The sequence below is a fragment of the Cryptosporidium bovis genome (genome assembly GCF_009768925.1).
Source record: "Cryptosporidium bovis isolate 45015 chromosome Unknown contig_20, whole genome shotgun sequence".
NCBI classification, from domain to species: Eukaryota; Apicomplexa; class Conoidasida; order Eucoccidiorida; family Cryptosporidiidae; genus Cryptosporidium; species Cryptosporidium bovis.
This window is the reverse complement of record NW_027125014.1, coordinates 98,604-112,598: the sequence shown is the minus strand read 5'-3', so window position 1 is coordinate 112,598 and position 13,995 is coordinate 98,604. Positions and strand designations below refer to the sequence as shown.

Below are 13,995 nucleotides of genomic sequence, written 5' to 3'. Positions count from 1 at the left end.
CCTACATTGCGGCAAATTAAGATAATATTGCATCACAAATACTTAGCATGTTATTCCCTCACTTTTATTTCCAAATCTATATGGGATATTAGGAAAACTTCATAAATTATAGTGCCATTGTTAATTCACAACACAATACACATGGGGTAAGTCTTTGGACTTATACGCCCTACTTGCACGTTGAAAAACGTAGTTGATAATTAGACAAAACAAGAGGAAATTTCTCGAATGTAGGTAATAAAAAATTAGAACGTTGAATAGGCGAAATATAGCTATTTTTTTCCAATCGAACTACTTCAAGGTGAATCCCGTCGTCTACATTTGATTCAACTTTCTCACCTATTTCTGGGTATATGGTATGTATTGACTTGTTCCGTAGGTGTCGATACTAGTTCTAGAGAAACATATACATCTACTTTAGCTTATTTGTGAGGTGTTTCATATGTTCCTGTGCGGATATCGCCGCTCCTGATAGCAAATTTTCAATCTTTTGTATCCCTACTATTTTTTTTCCCTTAAATTATGATAATTAATAGTATTCAAATGGTTTAATAGTTTAACTTACTTTTCTGACAATATTTTTCTTAGTATAGGTTACTTCTTTTCTCGGTAGAGCCGGTTTATTATTTCTTTCTTTTAATTTTACTTTAGGTAGTTTTTTCTTGTGATTTAATCCTTGTGTCATTTTTTTAGTCACTTTATACTTGAAATGAAATCAATTTTAAGGTTACTTGAAATTATTAATGTAATTTTGTTTCAGCGGCAATTAGTGTCTATGTATTATCAAAAAATGACAAATCAATCTAATAAATTCGAAAGTGGTTCAAATCGCCGAATTATTTTTTTCTGACCCTGAAATTAATGAAAAGTGGTACGGACAAGTACGAAGATGCAAGTGATTCCGGTAGCTTACGTGAAATAGATGATTCAAATAGTTCCAAAGAAACAAATAAATTGATACTTGCTCTGAAGGCAGATATATTAACTCGGAAGGAGTTGCTAGTAAAAAGCGAATTTTGGAATTACATAAGAGATTGCCTGAAAAAGCATATTTATATGGAATGGGGATGCTTAAATTCACGTCCTGAGAAAAATATGATTTTAAATGGTACCCATCTCACAAACAACATCGTCTTATTTGTCATAGGATTGGGGAGTTTGGAAGAAGGGAGAGAGTCAAATTTATCGTCATTATTTCAACTCGCAGCCACTTTAGCTCTTAACGACGATATAAACATAGAGAGCATATATTTTTGTGATCCTGCATTTACGTTTGTTGATAATTATTTGATATTCGAATTATTTATGAAACATCAAACACATATTGAGATTTTTACAGGAAGTGACTTATCAATACCCTTAGACACAGTGATTAGTCAGTTTAAAAATAATATTTATGGTAGGAATAGAAAGTTGAATTTTTTATTCTTTATGCCTCATTGCGATCGTTGTGTATTTGGAATGCTCCTTCACTATTTTAGTTTCGGTACAGGGAAAGATGTATACATAAAAGACAACACAAAAATAATTGTATGGGGAAATAATCTCAATACATTTAAAACAGACTCCCACAAAAATTTCAATAAAAACTGCGGATATTGCAATTTACTTCTGTCATCACTCAAAAAAACAAGTTTCAAAAACGAATACGCAAACGAAAAGTATAACTCTGCGTTCAATTACACATTTAGCGACCTTACAATTTATAATTTACCTGTGTAATGTGTTGTTTTTTCTCTGCTGAGTATATTTAATTACTTGTTCTTTTCATTCTTTCTTCACAGTTTCACGTATCCAATTAATGAATTTATTATGACCAAAAGCAATCTTTGTGGCAATTATCTCTGGCACCTCATAGGAATGAAGTTCCAGTATGTTTTTCTCAAGAGCAGGAAATAACTCTTCCGTTGATTTAATCACAAGCATTACCTCGATATTGTCATTTATCTTTCCATCGTATGAATATATACTTCTTATTTCTGGGATAATATTCACACAGGCACAGAGTTTTTTATCAACCAATGTTTTTGCTATTAATAAAGCTTCAGACTGAGACGATGTAGTGACATAAACCAATATTGCATCAAATTCATCAACTTTATCTGTCATTTTTGTATGATTGTATACTTTTTTTTATTTCCAAATAGTCTATAACACTCCTTCACAACGAAAAGTTATACCGCCATTGTCTTACTATTTTTATTTGCATAGGAGAAATGTCGAGGCACCGTAAGTTTCAATTAGAAAAAATTTGTGAGCAATATTAACTAAGACCAAACACTGAAACATAGAACCAAATTTAATTATGTGCAGAAGACAACCTGGGGTTGCAGTTGGACGTCTGTGTGACAAATGTGAAGGGAAATGCCCTATTTGCGATTCTCTTGTTAACCCTGAAACAATTGTTCGGATATGTGATAACTGTAATTATGGCTCTTCGCATGTAAGTTGCTTTACTTTCTTAAATTAAATTAACTATTATTTCTTTTCAGGGAAGATGTATTATTTGTGGTTCTGAAGGCGTAGCTGACGCTTATTACTGTAGAGAATGTACTGTTTGTGAAAAAGATAGAGATGGATGCCCAAAAATTATTAATCTAGGGAGTTCAAAAATGGATCATTTATATCAACACAAGGGATGAGTATTCTCGGTTTTTTATTGTATTCTTTTTTTTTACAAACTTGAAAAGGTCAAATTAGTGTCTCGTCTACTTTCATTTTTTTAGGGGTTGTAATTGCCAAACTTGATGCAAGACTTAAGGGTAAGGTTCGAACTTTTTCCTTAAAAAATGAGTCTTAATATAGTGTTTATGGTGGCGGAGAAACCATCGATAGCAGAGACCATAGCTAATACACTTTCAAAAGGTAAATTAAATACAAGACGTGGAAAGACTCCGGTTCATGAGTTTAGTGGAACTTTTATGGGTAAAAATGTTGTTTTCAGAGTAACTTCGGTAGCTGGGCATGTTTTTGAGGTTGGATTTCCGAAAAATTATAGTAACTGGGACAAAGTCGATCCAATAACGTTATTTGACGCTCCAATAATAAAAAATGAGTCTTCCTCAAAATTGGTTTCTCATTTGGAGAAGGAGTCAAAGGGTTGTAATTACCTCGTCCTATGGTTAGACTGCGATAGGGAAGGTGAGAATATTTGTTTTGAGGTAATTAGTGTTGTCTCTGGTAATATGAATAAGGGGAGGGATCAAAGGGAGTGGATCTTCAGAGCGAAGTTTTCTTCAATTTCCCCGAAGGATATTTCAGATGCTATGAGAAATCTTGTTTATCCAAACAAAAATGAATCAGATTCAGTCGATGTTAGGCAGGAACTTGATTTGAAGGTTGGGGTTGCTTTTTCAAGACTACAAACGACATTTTTAAGAAGTAAATTTGGTGAATTTAATAAAAATTCTATTATTTCTTACGGCCCTTGTCAAACCCCAACACTTTTCTTTGCAGTAAGAAGAAGAGACGCCATTAACAGTTTTGCCTCTGAAAAGTATTACACTATTTCTGTTACAATTCTGAAAGATTCTCAAACATTTACACTTAAATGGTGTAGATCAAAAGTTTTTGATTTACAAGTAGCAAAGTGCTTACTTCAAATAATTCAAGACAAAGAAAATAACGCATTAGGTCGTGTAATAAAAGTCAGTAAAACTAATTCAAGAAGGATCAGACCACTTCCTTTAAATACAGTCAATATGCTAAAACTTTCCTCTACAATACTGGGAATAGGACCCTTTCAAACACTATCAATAGCTGAAAAACTGTACTTATCTGGCTATATCACATATCCAAGAACTGAAACATCTCAATATTCAAAAACATTTGATATTATATCCACAATATCGGTAAGTTTTATTTTTTTTTGTGAAAGAAACTCAATTAAGATGAATATATTAATTGCCTATTAATTGTATTCAGATGTTTACTTCTCATCCCGTTTGGGGTAAATACTCCTCAGAATTATTAAAATCAGGATTTACTACTCCAAGAAAAGATGGGTCTGATGCAGGAGACCACCCTCCTATTACTCCCATTAGATCTGCTACAAAAAATGATTTAAGCGGAGACTCATGGAGACTTTATGATATGATTTGTCGCCACTTTTTAGCTACTGTTTCTAGAGACGCGAGTATTGTAAAAGAAACAGTAAAATTTGATGTAAAGGGCGAGATTTTCTTTTTAAGTGGGATGAGAATGACGGATAATGGATTTTTAAAGATATTGTATGGAGAAAATTCCTATTATGATTCAACTGGAATACCAAACTTCACTGTAGGAGAGGAAGTTAAAATAAAGAGTATTGAATTAATTACAAAGGAAACAAGCCCTCCACCACTTTTGAGTGAGAGTGAGCTTCTATCTTTAATGGAAAAGAATGGCATTGGTACAGATGCTTCTATGCCGACACATATTCAAAAAATACAGGAAAGAGACTACGTTAAACTTGTTTCTGGAAGAAAATTAGAACCAACTAAACTCGGAATGGCTCTTGCTCACGGAATCCTAAATATTGACCATGAACTCGTTTTTCCTCTTGTAAGGAGTGAGATTGAGAAATATGTTAATCTTATTGCTAAAGGCAAATACAATCATAAGGCAGTTTTGAAACACTCTCTTTCAGTTTTTAAACTGAAATTTGTTTATTTTTCCGAAAATTTAAGTGTTTTTGAATCTTTATTTAGGTCGAGTTTCACAGATGTTACTGCATCTTGTAGTAGAATAAGTAGATGTGGACAATGCAAACGTTATATCAATTATTTGGCAAATACATTCCCACAGAAATTATATTGTTCCTATTGTGATGTTTATTTGAATATCCCTCAAAAAGGTTCATTAAAGTTATACAAAGAGCTTAGATGTCCATTGGATGATTTTGAGTTATTGCTATTTACCGACAAAAATGGTATAAAGAACATTTTTTGTCCAAGATGTTACAATGATCCTCCAATTTTGAATAAAAAAACAAGTATGCTTTGTAAATTTTGTCCTAATCAGTCTTGCAATTTCTCACTTAGGTCTTTGTATTTAATGGCATGCCCAAATAGATCATGTTTTGAGGGGATTATTACCTTGGACGTCACCTCTTCTCCAGATTGGAGATTTAGGTGTTCAAATTGCGAAGTTTCATTCTTAATAAAATCCTCCAATATTCAAAAAGTTTTATTAGGAAACAAAAATTGTAACTTGTGTGGAACAAGAATACTTAAGTTAACGGAGAAGGCGTCCTCAGAAAACATTGCCGGTTGCCCTGTTTGTGACAAAGAAGTTAATAAGTTTGTCTTACTTGAAAACGAACCAAAAAAAATTGAAGGCAGGGCTAGAAGAAGCTTAAGAGGTAGAGGAAAGACAAGGAGGTGATTTTACTATAGCTTTGTATCTTGACGCAGAAAAAAATTTATACGTCTATTTATCCAACTTTTGTTTCTTCTCACCGTCATACTTTTCTCTTGAATTTCTAACGTGATCAGGTACATTGCAGTAATTTAAGACAAATTTTTTCCCACTTCTTTTGTACAGGTTGATAGTTTTTATCAGAAGTTCACTATCTATCCCATCTCTTATAGATTCAAATACCTTATTTACTGTTCTTATATCATTTGGGGAGTTCTTATCGGTTCTCACTCTCTCTACAATCCATCCTCCATGCATTGTTATAGGTGGTTGGTTCCATAATATGGTTCCATCATTAGCCTTTCTTGGTTTAGAATAAACAGCATTTTCATCATAGTAACATTCAATAATTTGACCAGAAATTCGGTATGACCTGTATTGTTCAACAAGTTTCTCAAACATCTCACCAGTTGGAACGCAAAAACAATCAACACTTGCCCTAACACCACGTATTGATACTAATAATTCCAAGTATATTTTAGATTCACAAGATTCTTTCTCAGAATGAAATGCTGCAGCGAAGTCTGCTGTATTTAAGTGAGGAGGCTTCCATTTAAGTAACTTTGTACATGTTCCCGGAATATAAGGTAGAGTTACTGGAGTAAAAATAATTCCATCACTTGGATGGGGGAGCCTCTTTGAGAAACTTAATATTGCAGGAACCTCGTCTACCTCAAAAAAATCCTTCAAAAATATCTCAAAAGGCGGAATTTCGTCACATAACAACTTTCTTCTGTTATTATCATACTTAGTCTTTGGTGATATCACTTTGTTGTATCCATATTTCAACCTTTCTAACAATGGAAGAGTTTTGATCGTATCATCTCTTTCAATTGAGATACAATCATATATTAAATATCTGAGAACATATTTCTTTTCGTTACCAATTTCTACAAGATCTTTAACAAGCTCCCCGTCTAACAATGTGTTTTGTTGAAAAAATTGTGTGTGGTCCTCATTTCTCGGATCAAGGTTGAGTAATTCATTTATTTCATCACTCTTTTCTTTTTGAAATTCACAGTTTTCAGCATTAATTCTTTTTGACTTCACATCAAAAACTGTATCCCAATACGAGCTTGGTAGTGTCATCATTATCATGTTCACTTGTTGATTCCTATCTATTAAGAACACACGTTTGCTTGCTGCATAAAGAAGCAATCTTATTCCATCTGTTTTTTCGCAGGCAACATAGAGGTTTCTACCAATACAAGATTCTAGCTTTTGCCTATTTAATGAAACAGGCTGTGAACCCGGAAAAGAATCTTGATACCACCCACATAAAGATCTGACCTTTTTCAATATATCATTTTTATTGTTATCTAAAATAATTTTAATATTGTAAGCAATAAAAGTATTTACTAAGAAAAAAAACATACCGTCATTCAAAACTATTCCAGGAACATCAATGCTAAGTGCAGTATCCATCTGATTTTATTCTATATAGAATAAAATTGCAATAGACTAACAAATAATGAACACTAAATATAAATGTTTTCTCTTTAAGCGGGTCCGAGTTGTTAATAATTAGCAATACCTTCAAACTTTAATTTTATTAGTTTTATACGAAAAATTACTCGGCTTCTCACAGGATTCAAAGAATAATTTATGGTTTATAACCTCTGTTGTTGCAATGTAAATGTCCTTATTCAATATGCTTTGAAGTTTTTTGAGGGTAGTTATTTCCCCCAAAGTCACACCACCTACAAAAACAACCAATAACGAATTCCCATTATTTATGTTAGATTGTGATGGTATTAATTCAACAGTTGGACCCCAAATATTATTTAACACCTCCTTAAGTCCGCCATTTTTTAAATCTTCGGACAAATTTGACTCTCTATCTAGCAACTCAACTAGTCTTGTACTTATAGGTGCATAACCGCTGTGAACACTACTAACGTCATTTTCTGACTTTTCATCAATGAATAGATTTAAGGACCTCTTTATTATTTGCCAGTTGGATTTGCTGTTCAAATTCAGATCCAAAAGTCCAACTCTGTCTAATATGTTTAATCTGTACATTTCCTGAAAACCAAATACAGAGACAATATGTTTTTTCAACTGTTCAAAAAACCTTTTGTTTTTAAATCCGTTTTGAACAACACACGAAAGGCACAGTATTCTATAAACTTCTTCTATTTCTATTCCTTCCTGATCAAACAACTCATCAAAAGATGATTCTTCATAATTTTTAAGGGATATTACTTCTGTAAACTTAGTGCTAATTTCCCTAACTACACTTGATACAAACTGTGGTGATTCTGACATAATAGAGTCTTCCAATTGTAGTCTGTTTAAAGTTTGGTGATTTTTCGTGAAATACTCGTTCAAAAATGTTGCAATATTAACATGTTTCGCAATTGTTCCTTGCTCGTATTGTTTTCCCTTTAATTTTCTTACAAAATCACCAATTGCAGATATATCTTTTAATTTTTCTTTTTCTTGATACAACGTTTGTAACTCATGAGCCTTTTTGTGAAGATATATCCCAACGTCTTTCAATTTTAAATCCTTTAATGTTGAAAACAATGGATCACCAAACAATGATAACCTCCAATAAGGTGTTTCTTCCGATGTATCTGGTGGAATCTTATCCGAAGGAATATCAACATAAGTTTTTTGAGCACCAAATAAGAAATCTAATAATGCATGATATGAAAATGGGGTTACAAAAGGAGTAACCATATCACACCTTCTATCGATAATTATAACCTTTTCGAAGCTAATAGGAAAATCATAATCACCCCTAAGACTTTGAAAACTCTCACATTTATCTGGCTCCTGCAGATATCTTTGAGTGAATTCGGAAGAATCACAAAATGATAGTTTCAAATTACTTAAATCAATACCATCCTCTACGTTTATTTCGTTCAAACTATTCCAATCAAACGGTTTAAGCCCATCTACTATATTTTTATTTTCCTTTATTGACATTAACAGGTGTTCTAGTACATTTACTGCAGCAGAACCAACGGCAAACATTGGTACGCAAGTTGAATTTGAAGATTTTAAAAGCCAATATAAAGACTTTGCAACTAATTGTAGTGATGATTCTTCTTTGTACACGTGAAAATCAATAAATGTATTTTTAAGCTCCATTGAAAGAGCATTTTCATCCAATGGAACCCAAAATAAGTTAATAGAGTAGCACTCTGGAAATATTTCTAATGAAGATAATTTTTGGTTTAAAAGTCGCAAAATTCCCCTTGTGTATAATGGGACAAACCCAATATAATGATTAAACTTTATCTTTGCTTTAATTGATTGGCTCTTGACTGAATTTATGAAACATTCTATATGATTCACAATAGTACATGCAGATTTAAATGTGGGATGACAAATATATACGCAATTAGAGTTAAATTCAGGTATACTAGTCTTTGTACTGAAATTTTTACCAATATCAAAATCATGTATTATAGACTCTATTCTTTCAACCAGGTCTTCCGATGTAATTAATGGCTGTAGTCTCTGGAAACCGTAGTTATTGTAATCAGCAATATCGGTAACTAAACTCAAAAGAGAAGAGATAGATGTCTCTATGAATATCTGTGGTGGCAGGTTTCTTTCATCATCGTTATTCGTTACGTGTTCCAAGAAGTTTAATAATTTCTTTCTGCAATCCAATCTAATCAAGTCCATTTATTATTAAAAATGGCTTGCATTCATACCTTACGCGCTATATAAAGGGTGCATTTGTTCCTTGGCATAATTGAGTATATTACCTACCCCAAAAAACAAGAATAGCTCAAGTTGATAGTATAAGGTCCTTATTTTTCGTTGTGATTAAGCATTAGTTTTATTTATTGCTATTAATTTTTTGTTTCTATACTTCAGAGCTTCTAACAAAAAAATGAATTACACTAAAGACAAATTATACGAACAGTGGCAACTATTAAGGCTACATGGAATCGTAAATAGTCCACACTTAATATTGGTCTACCCAATTTATACAATTCAGCTCAAATCAATGTGCCTGCCATATAATAATCAAAGTCTTAGGGAAAACTCGAAAGACGTTAGTAGCACACCCATTAAGCAAATAAGAAGTTTATTTAATTTCGGTAATATTTGGATTTTGTTTAACTCACTAAAGTATGTATATCATGAAGAAGGATATTTCGGGCTTTATAGAGGATATATTCCTATGATGGCTCATTCATATCTAAATAAATTGTTACCGAACATACTACTAAAAACGGAGAAAAGATATTTGAAAAATAACTTGGAATTATCAAAATCTACTTACATCAAATATTGCAATAAATATTTTTCCGAAGCAATAACCTACCCCATTCTTACAATAGCAGTTCAACAAGTTATTTTTGATTCTAAGAGTTATAATTTGGATCTAGATGATGACCTCCCTCTAATTCAGGACTCTGTAGTCGGAATTTACTCACTTCTTAAAATTTCAACAAAATCAGACCAAGGAATTTATTCGCTTTGGAATGGATTCACAGCTCATATCTTGAATAAAATAGCTGATGATATAATAAGAAACCTGCTATATAATTATTTATCATCAAAGTTTCTTAAAAATAAGAGTTTACAAGACAAATCTTCAACGAAATCTGTGAAATTAAACAACAAAAAACATCTTAAAGTCGGGATCAATAATCTTTCGAGTTCATTACTTTCACCACTAAATTTAATTTCCACTGTACAAAGGTGCCAAGCAAATTCACACAATGGGCTTTGTAGGGGCGATGTTAAAGTAAAAGATATTCTTTCAAATGTTAATTGGAGTATCTATTTTGGTCAAATGATTATAAATTCAATATTCATTGCTATGAACCTACTTGACGAAACACTTATTCTGTATTAGTTAAGGGCTTTTACACACTTTGATTAGACATTCTGAAACGTATATATAGGAAAAATAATTATACATAGTTGATGGAATTTTTTGATTTAAAATTAAAATCTGTTACTAAACTCGCTACTTATATTTCACAATATGGAGTTATAACCTGCCTTGAATATTTTTCTCGATAAACTTATTTTTAAACAGTATATCTAATAGAATATTAATAAATAAATCAAAAAATAGAGGAAAAAAGTAATATCAATTAAAATAACTGTTAATATGAAGTGGTATAAAGCATGTTTAACAAAATGGCTAACTTAAATTATAATTCTTACAAATACAAAACATTTTTCTATTAAAGAAATGAGAGTATTAATACTAAAAATCTATATTTGAAAGACCATGTCACCATTTTTTTGATGATATAAACCTAAATATTCCCAAATAATTAGTACATAACTTAACCTGATATACTGATTTTTAAAATCAATTATACCTTTCGACTTTACTAATTTACCACTTTTCTTTTTTTTTTAAAAAAAAATAAGATTATTGGAACTAATATAAGCAACATGCTAGGAATAAGCAAGTATACATTAATAATCGTCAGGTTAATTGAATCAAAATATCTTGAAGTCAAACGATTCATTGCTTGAAAGAAAACAAAACATGTGAATGCTTGAATACCAGCAAGTCTTGCGAAGTTCGAAAATCCAAATGTATCCCCAATAAAACAGTTAAGAGAACCAAAAATAAAGGATCTCAATGCAGAAAATGCACCGAAATATATGTATATAAACCAAAAAGGAAGTATTGGATTAAGTATAAGTAGACTGTGTATTAAACAAGCCAGTATGGTAATTAAGAGAATCATAAAATTAACACCATATTTAGTTGCAATTGCACCCCAAACAACACTAAAAATACTTCCAAGGCTCATAACTATATTATATATATTCATTGTTTGGGGTAGTTTCTTATCAAGTTCAATATCTGGGAATGAACTTATAATTGAAGATGAAACAATATATTCACTTTTTGAAACTAAGACGGAGCATCTCCAAAAATTGAAAATAAACAATGCCATAAACGTAAAGTATTCGTAAGTTAAAAGCTGACTTCTTAGAGAGCTCACACTTATTTCATTTGAGGAATTATTTAGTTGATCATTATTACAATTTGAAGCATTTAGCGGAGACGAGTGACTTCTATTTTTATCATACCTCAATAAATATTTGCATTTTGCAAGAGAACAAACTACGCTGTAGCCACCCATAATTGCTGAAGAAGCCTTTAAATTACAGATAGCAGTTGATTCTTGTTCATGTCCATTCGGTGAGCTTGAAATTCTGACTTTAACATTCGTGATTTCAGAGCGAGTTCTATTTTGCTTCTTTTTAGGACAAGATAAGTGTAAATTTTCTCGAGAATTACTCTTCTCAACTTTATCCAAATCATGTTTTACAAAGCCACCTTCCATAATTTCATCCTCACATAAGATAAATTGTTTTGTTGAATTTAACTTCCTTTCAGTCTTCTTTAACTTATCAAAAGTTACAGTTGGAAGCGTGAAAAATAAAGTAAACAACGAAAAAACAGAGAGAACTAGATACATATATATGAAACATCTCTCTCTATTAGACCTATTTTCAATATAATTAGAAGCTCCAATAGTTATTTTCTCGTTTATGTTTATCTGGAAGTATCCAAACAGCATTGGAAGTACAATAGCTGCGTCTATAAGGCCCCCTAATATTGAAATAACGAGTGATTGCATCTTAAACAGAGAAGACACAGAAACTATGCTATATGATATACAAACTCTTCCTACACCTAAAAGTAGCCAACTTAAACCCAAAAGATACTTTCCAATTGAAAGAATCTTAAGAGCACTTGTGAGTAATAACCAAATAGATAAACCAAAACAAATAAACAAAGAACCGATCGTTCCCAGTGCTCTAGGGCCAATGACGTCAGAAATGGTACCTGCTATTGGGCTAGCTATAAGCGGAACACTCAATCCCATTTTCCAAGCTTCAGTATGAAGCGTATTTTGTTCATCACACCCTAGGGGGTTGCAATCATCGTTCTTCGATAATGGTTCAAATAAAATGGCGTTTCTTAATTCTGGATTAAGGCAATCAACGCCTCTATATGCTACTGTCGTAGGATCGCACCTACAAAAATTTGCAAATACGCAAGCCTTCCTAAGAAGAGGCAGAATTGCAGTAAAAGAGCCCACTAATCCACATGCGCCAAACGAAATTACAAAATAGAGCGACAAAAGCAACCATCTATTGCATTTTGGCTTTTCCTGCATCTTTCCTCGTCTTACTGACATTTGACCCTAAGGAACAATGGATTAAAGGCGCCATTAGTTACTTCCTCGAGTCCATAGATTCCTAAAAAGCATACAAGAAAAAACAAATAAAAAACTAGACATATACGGACTGAAAAAAATGGAAAAGATTTATGCTTGAGAACAAAAAAAAGTAAACTACATCAAAAAACCGGTAGTGAAAAATATATTTTGTGGAACAAAAAAATGTCAATACAAAGAGTAAATTCCGCAGAAAATTTTTTTTCTAAATAATGAAATTCCGCTAAAAGGCAGTCCAGCGCCAACAAGGGTGCATCCTTAAGACAAAACGTGTACTTATGCATGCAGTTTCAAAGATTTGAAATGAAAAACGAAATCATTTCAAGGAAAATACTGCACCTTAAAGTTGAAATTTGAGCTCTTATTAAATTGAGATAGTGAATTCAAGTAACAATGACCGGTGCAAGGAGCTCTATGTTTATTGCTTTCTTGGCCCTTATTATCTCTTTTGTGAGTGGGAACAATATTTGCGTGCTAAAGTCAAAGTCAAGTTGTGACTCTGGAAAATTTGCCTTTATTGATGGTGGTTTGAAACCAGGTAGTGCAGTTCGTGTTTCTGTGGAGCTTTTACCACAAGCTACCTTTGAGCTTACAAACTCAGCATTCCAAAACATTGCTACTATTCGTTTTGGTGTCAGTTCCTGTTCAATTGAAAGTTCATTATCTTCAATTAGAGCATATGGTTTGTATAAAAACGCTAGTTACATGACTGGCTCTGTAATTTCATTCGATTTGGTTGCTCTAAATAGATCTATTGGAATTTTCATTGCAGGTGAGAAGTTGCTGGAAATCCCATTATTGGTTGCTGCTCCGTTTATGTTATCACTCACATCTGAAGGAAAGAACCCCTCGTTCCAACATATTGAATATTCATCAAACGAAAGCAATTTCTGCTCATTCTATTCGAGGGAATCATGCACCTCATCTACCCTTGTATCCTTCACTACTGGAGTTCAAAGTGAGATCAAAGTTTCATCACCTACTCTAGAAACTGTTCCAAAAGATTACTTTGCATACTTTTTCTCGGCATACAACAATATCTACAAAATCCCAGTTCTTGAGGTTGCATTTACAAGTGATAAATGGTATGTTACATCAAAAGGCACATTCATTGGAAAAGGTAACATTCCACCAAGTGTTGTTTTGGGAAGTACAATAAATGTATCTATCATACCAAGTTCTGGCGGAAAAATTCTGATTGAGGCTAATTCTTCATCACTTGGCCAGTTTGATGTTGACCCAAGTGAAATTAGCTTCATCTATCAGGCAGTTTCCCAAGGGACTATGAATGTTAGCTATTAAACGGTGTGTTTCTGGAAAATATCAGGTTTTGGAAATAGACTGGTAAATAGCATGCGCTAATTCCCCCAATTTTTGATGACTAAAAAATGATAGATAATGCTACCGC

General features: G+C 32.5%; 9 protein-coding genes across 9 annotated transcripts; 5 read left to right on the top strand and 4 right to left on the bottom strand.

Moving 5' to 3' along the window:
* Positions 1–861: 861 nt before the first annotated feature.
* Positions 862–1,722, top strand: FG379_001186 (uncharacterized protein; the record flags this gene model as incomplete). The annotated part of the gene is made up of 1 exon (XM_067326789.1): positions 862–1,722. The coding sequence occupies one exon, from the start codon at positions 862–864 to the stop codon at positions 1,720–1,722; it is 861 nt and encodes a 286-aa protein (XP_067184438.1).
* A 45-nt stretch (positions 1,723–1,767) lies between these two features.
* FG379_001185 (divalent cation tolerance) lies at positions 1,768–2,109 on the bottom strand (the record flags this gene model as incomplete). The annotated part of the gene is made up of 1 exon (XM_067326788.1): positions 1,768–2,109. The coding sequence occupies one exon, from the start codon at positions 2,107–2,109 to the stop codon at positions 1,768–1,770; it is 342 nt and encodes a 113-aa protein (XP_067184437.1).
* A 196-nt stretch (positions 2,110–2,305) lies between these two features.
* Positions 2,306–2,642, top strand: FG379_001183 (uncharacterized protein; the record flags this gene model as incomplete). The annotated part of the gene is made up of 2 exons (XM_067326786.1): positions 2,306–2,443; positions 2,493–2,642. The coding sequence occupies 2 exons, from the start codon at positions 2,306–2,308 to the stop codon at positions 2,640–2,642; spliced, it is 288 nt and encodes a 95-aa protein (XP_067184435.1).
* Positions 2,643–2,789: 147 nt separating this feature from the next.
* FG379_001182 (DNA topoisomerase III beta) lies at positions 2,790–5,364 on the top strand (the record flags this gene model as incomplete). Its single annotated transcript, XM_067326785.1, has 2 exons — positions 2,790–3,851; positions 3,925–5,364. 2 exons carry the CDS (start codon positions 2,790–2,792, stop codon positions 5,362–5,364), a joined length of 2,502 nt encoding a protein of 833 aa, XP_067184434.1.
* A 45-nt stretch (positions 5,365–5,409) lies between these two features.
* FG379_001181 (mRNA capping enzyme alpha subunit) lies at positions 5,410–6,822 on the bottom strand (the record flags this gene model as incomplete). Its single annotated transcript, XM_067326784.1, has 1 exon — positions 5,410–6,822. The coding sequence occupies one exon, from the start codon at positions 6,820–6,822 to the stop codon at positions 5,410–5,412; it is 1,413 nt and encodes a 470-aa protein (XP_067184433.1).
* Positions 6,823–6,933: 111 nt separating this feature from the next.
* FG379_001180 (Sec1-family protein) lies at positions 6,934–9,039 on the bottom strand (the record flags this gene model as incomplete). The annotated part of the gene is made up of 1 exon (XM_067326783.1): positions 6,934–9,039. The coding sequence occupies one exon, from the start codon at positions 9,037–9,039 to the stop codon at positions 6,934–6,936; it is 2,106 nt and encodes a 701-aa protein (XP_067184432.1).
* A 211-nt stretch (positions 9,040–9,250) lies between these two features.
* FG379_001179 (uncharacterized protein) lies at positions 9,251–10,225 on the top strand (the record flags this gene model as incomplete). Its single annotated transcript, XM_067326782.1, has 1 exon — positions 9,251–10,225. The coding sequence occupies one exon, from the start codon at positions 9,251–9,253 to the stop codon at positions 10,223–10,225; it is 975 nt and encodes a 324-aa protein (XP_067184431.1).
* Positions 10,226–10,715: 490 nt separating this feature from the next.
* Positions 10,716–12,527, bottom strand: FG379_001178 (uncharacterized protein; the record flags this gene model as incomplete). The annotated part of the gene is made up of 1 exon (XM_067326781.1): positions 10,716–12,527. The coding sequence occupies one exon, from the start codon at positions 12,525–12,527 to the stop codon at positions 10,716–10,718; it is 1,812 nt and encodes a 603-aa protein (XP_067184430.1).
* A 453-nt stretch (positions 12,528–12,980) lies between these two features.
* On the top strand, positions 12,981–13,889 carry FG379_001177 (Gal c binding lectin; the record flags this gene model as incomplete). The annotated part of the gene is made up of 1 exon (XM_067326780.1): positions 12,981–13,889. One exon carries the CDS (start codon positions 12,981–12,983, stop codon positions 13,887–13,889), a length of 909 nt encoding a protein of 302 aa, XP_067184429.1.
* Between the last annotated feature and the right edge of the window lie 106 nt (positions 13,890–13,995).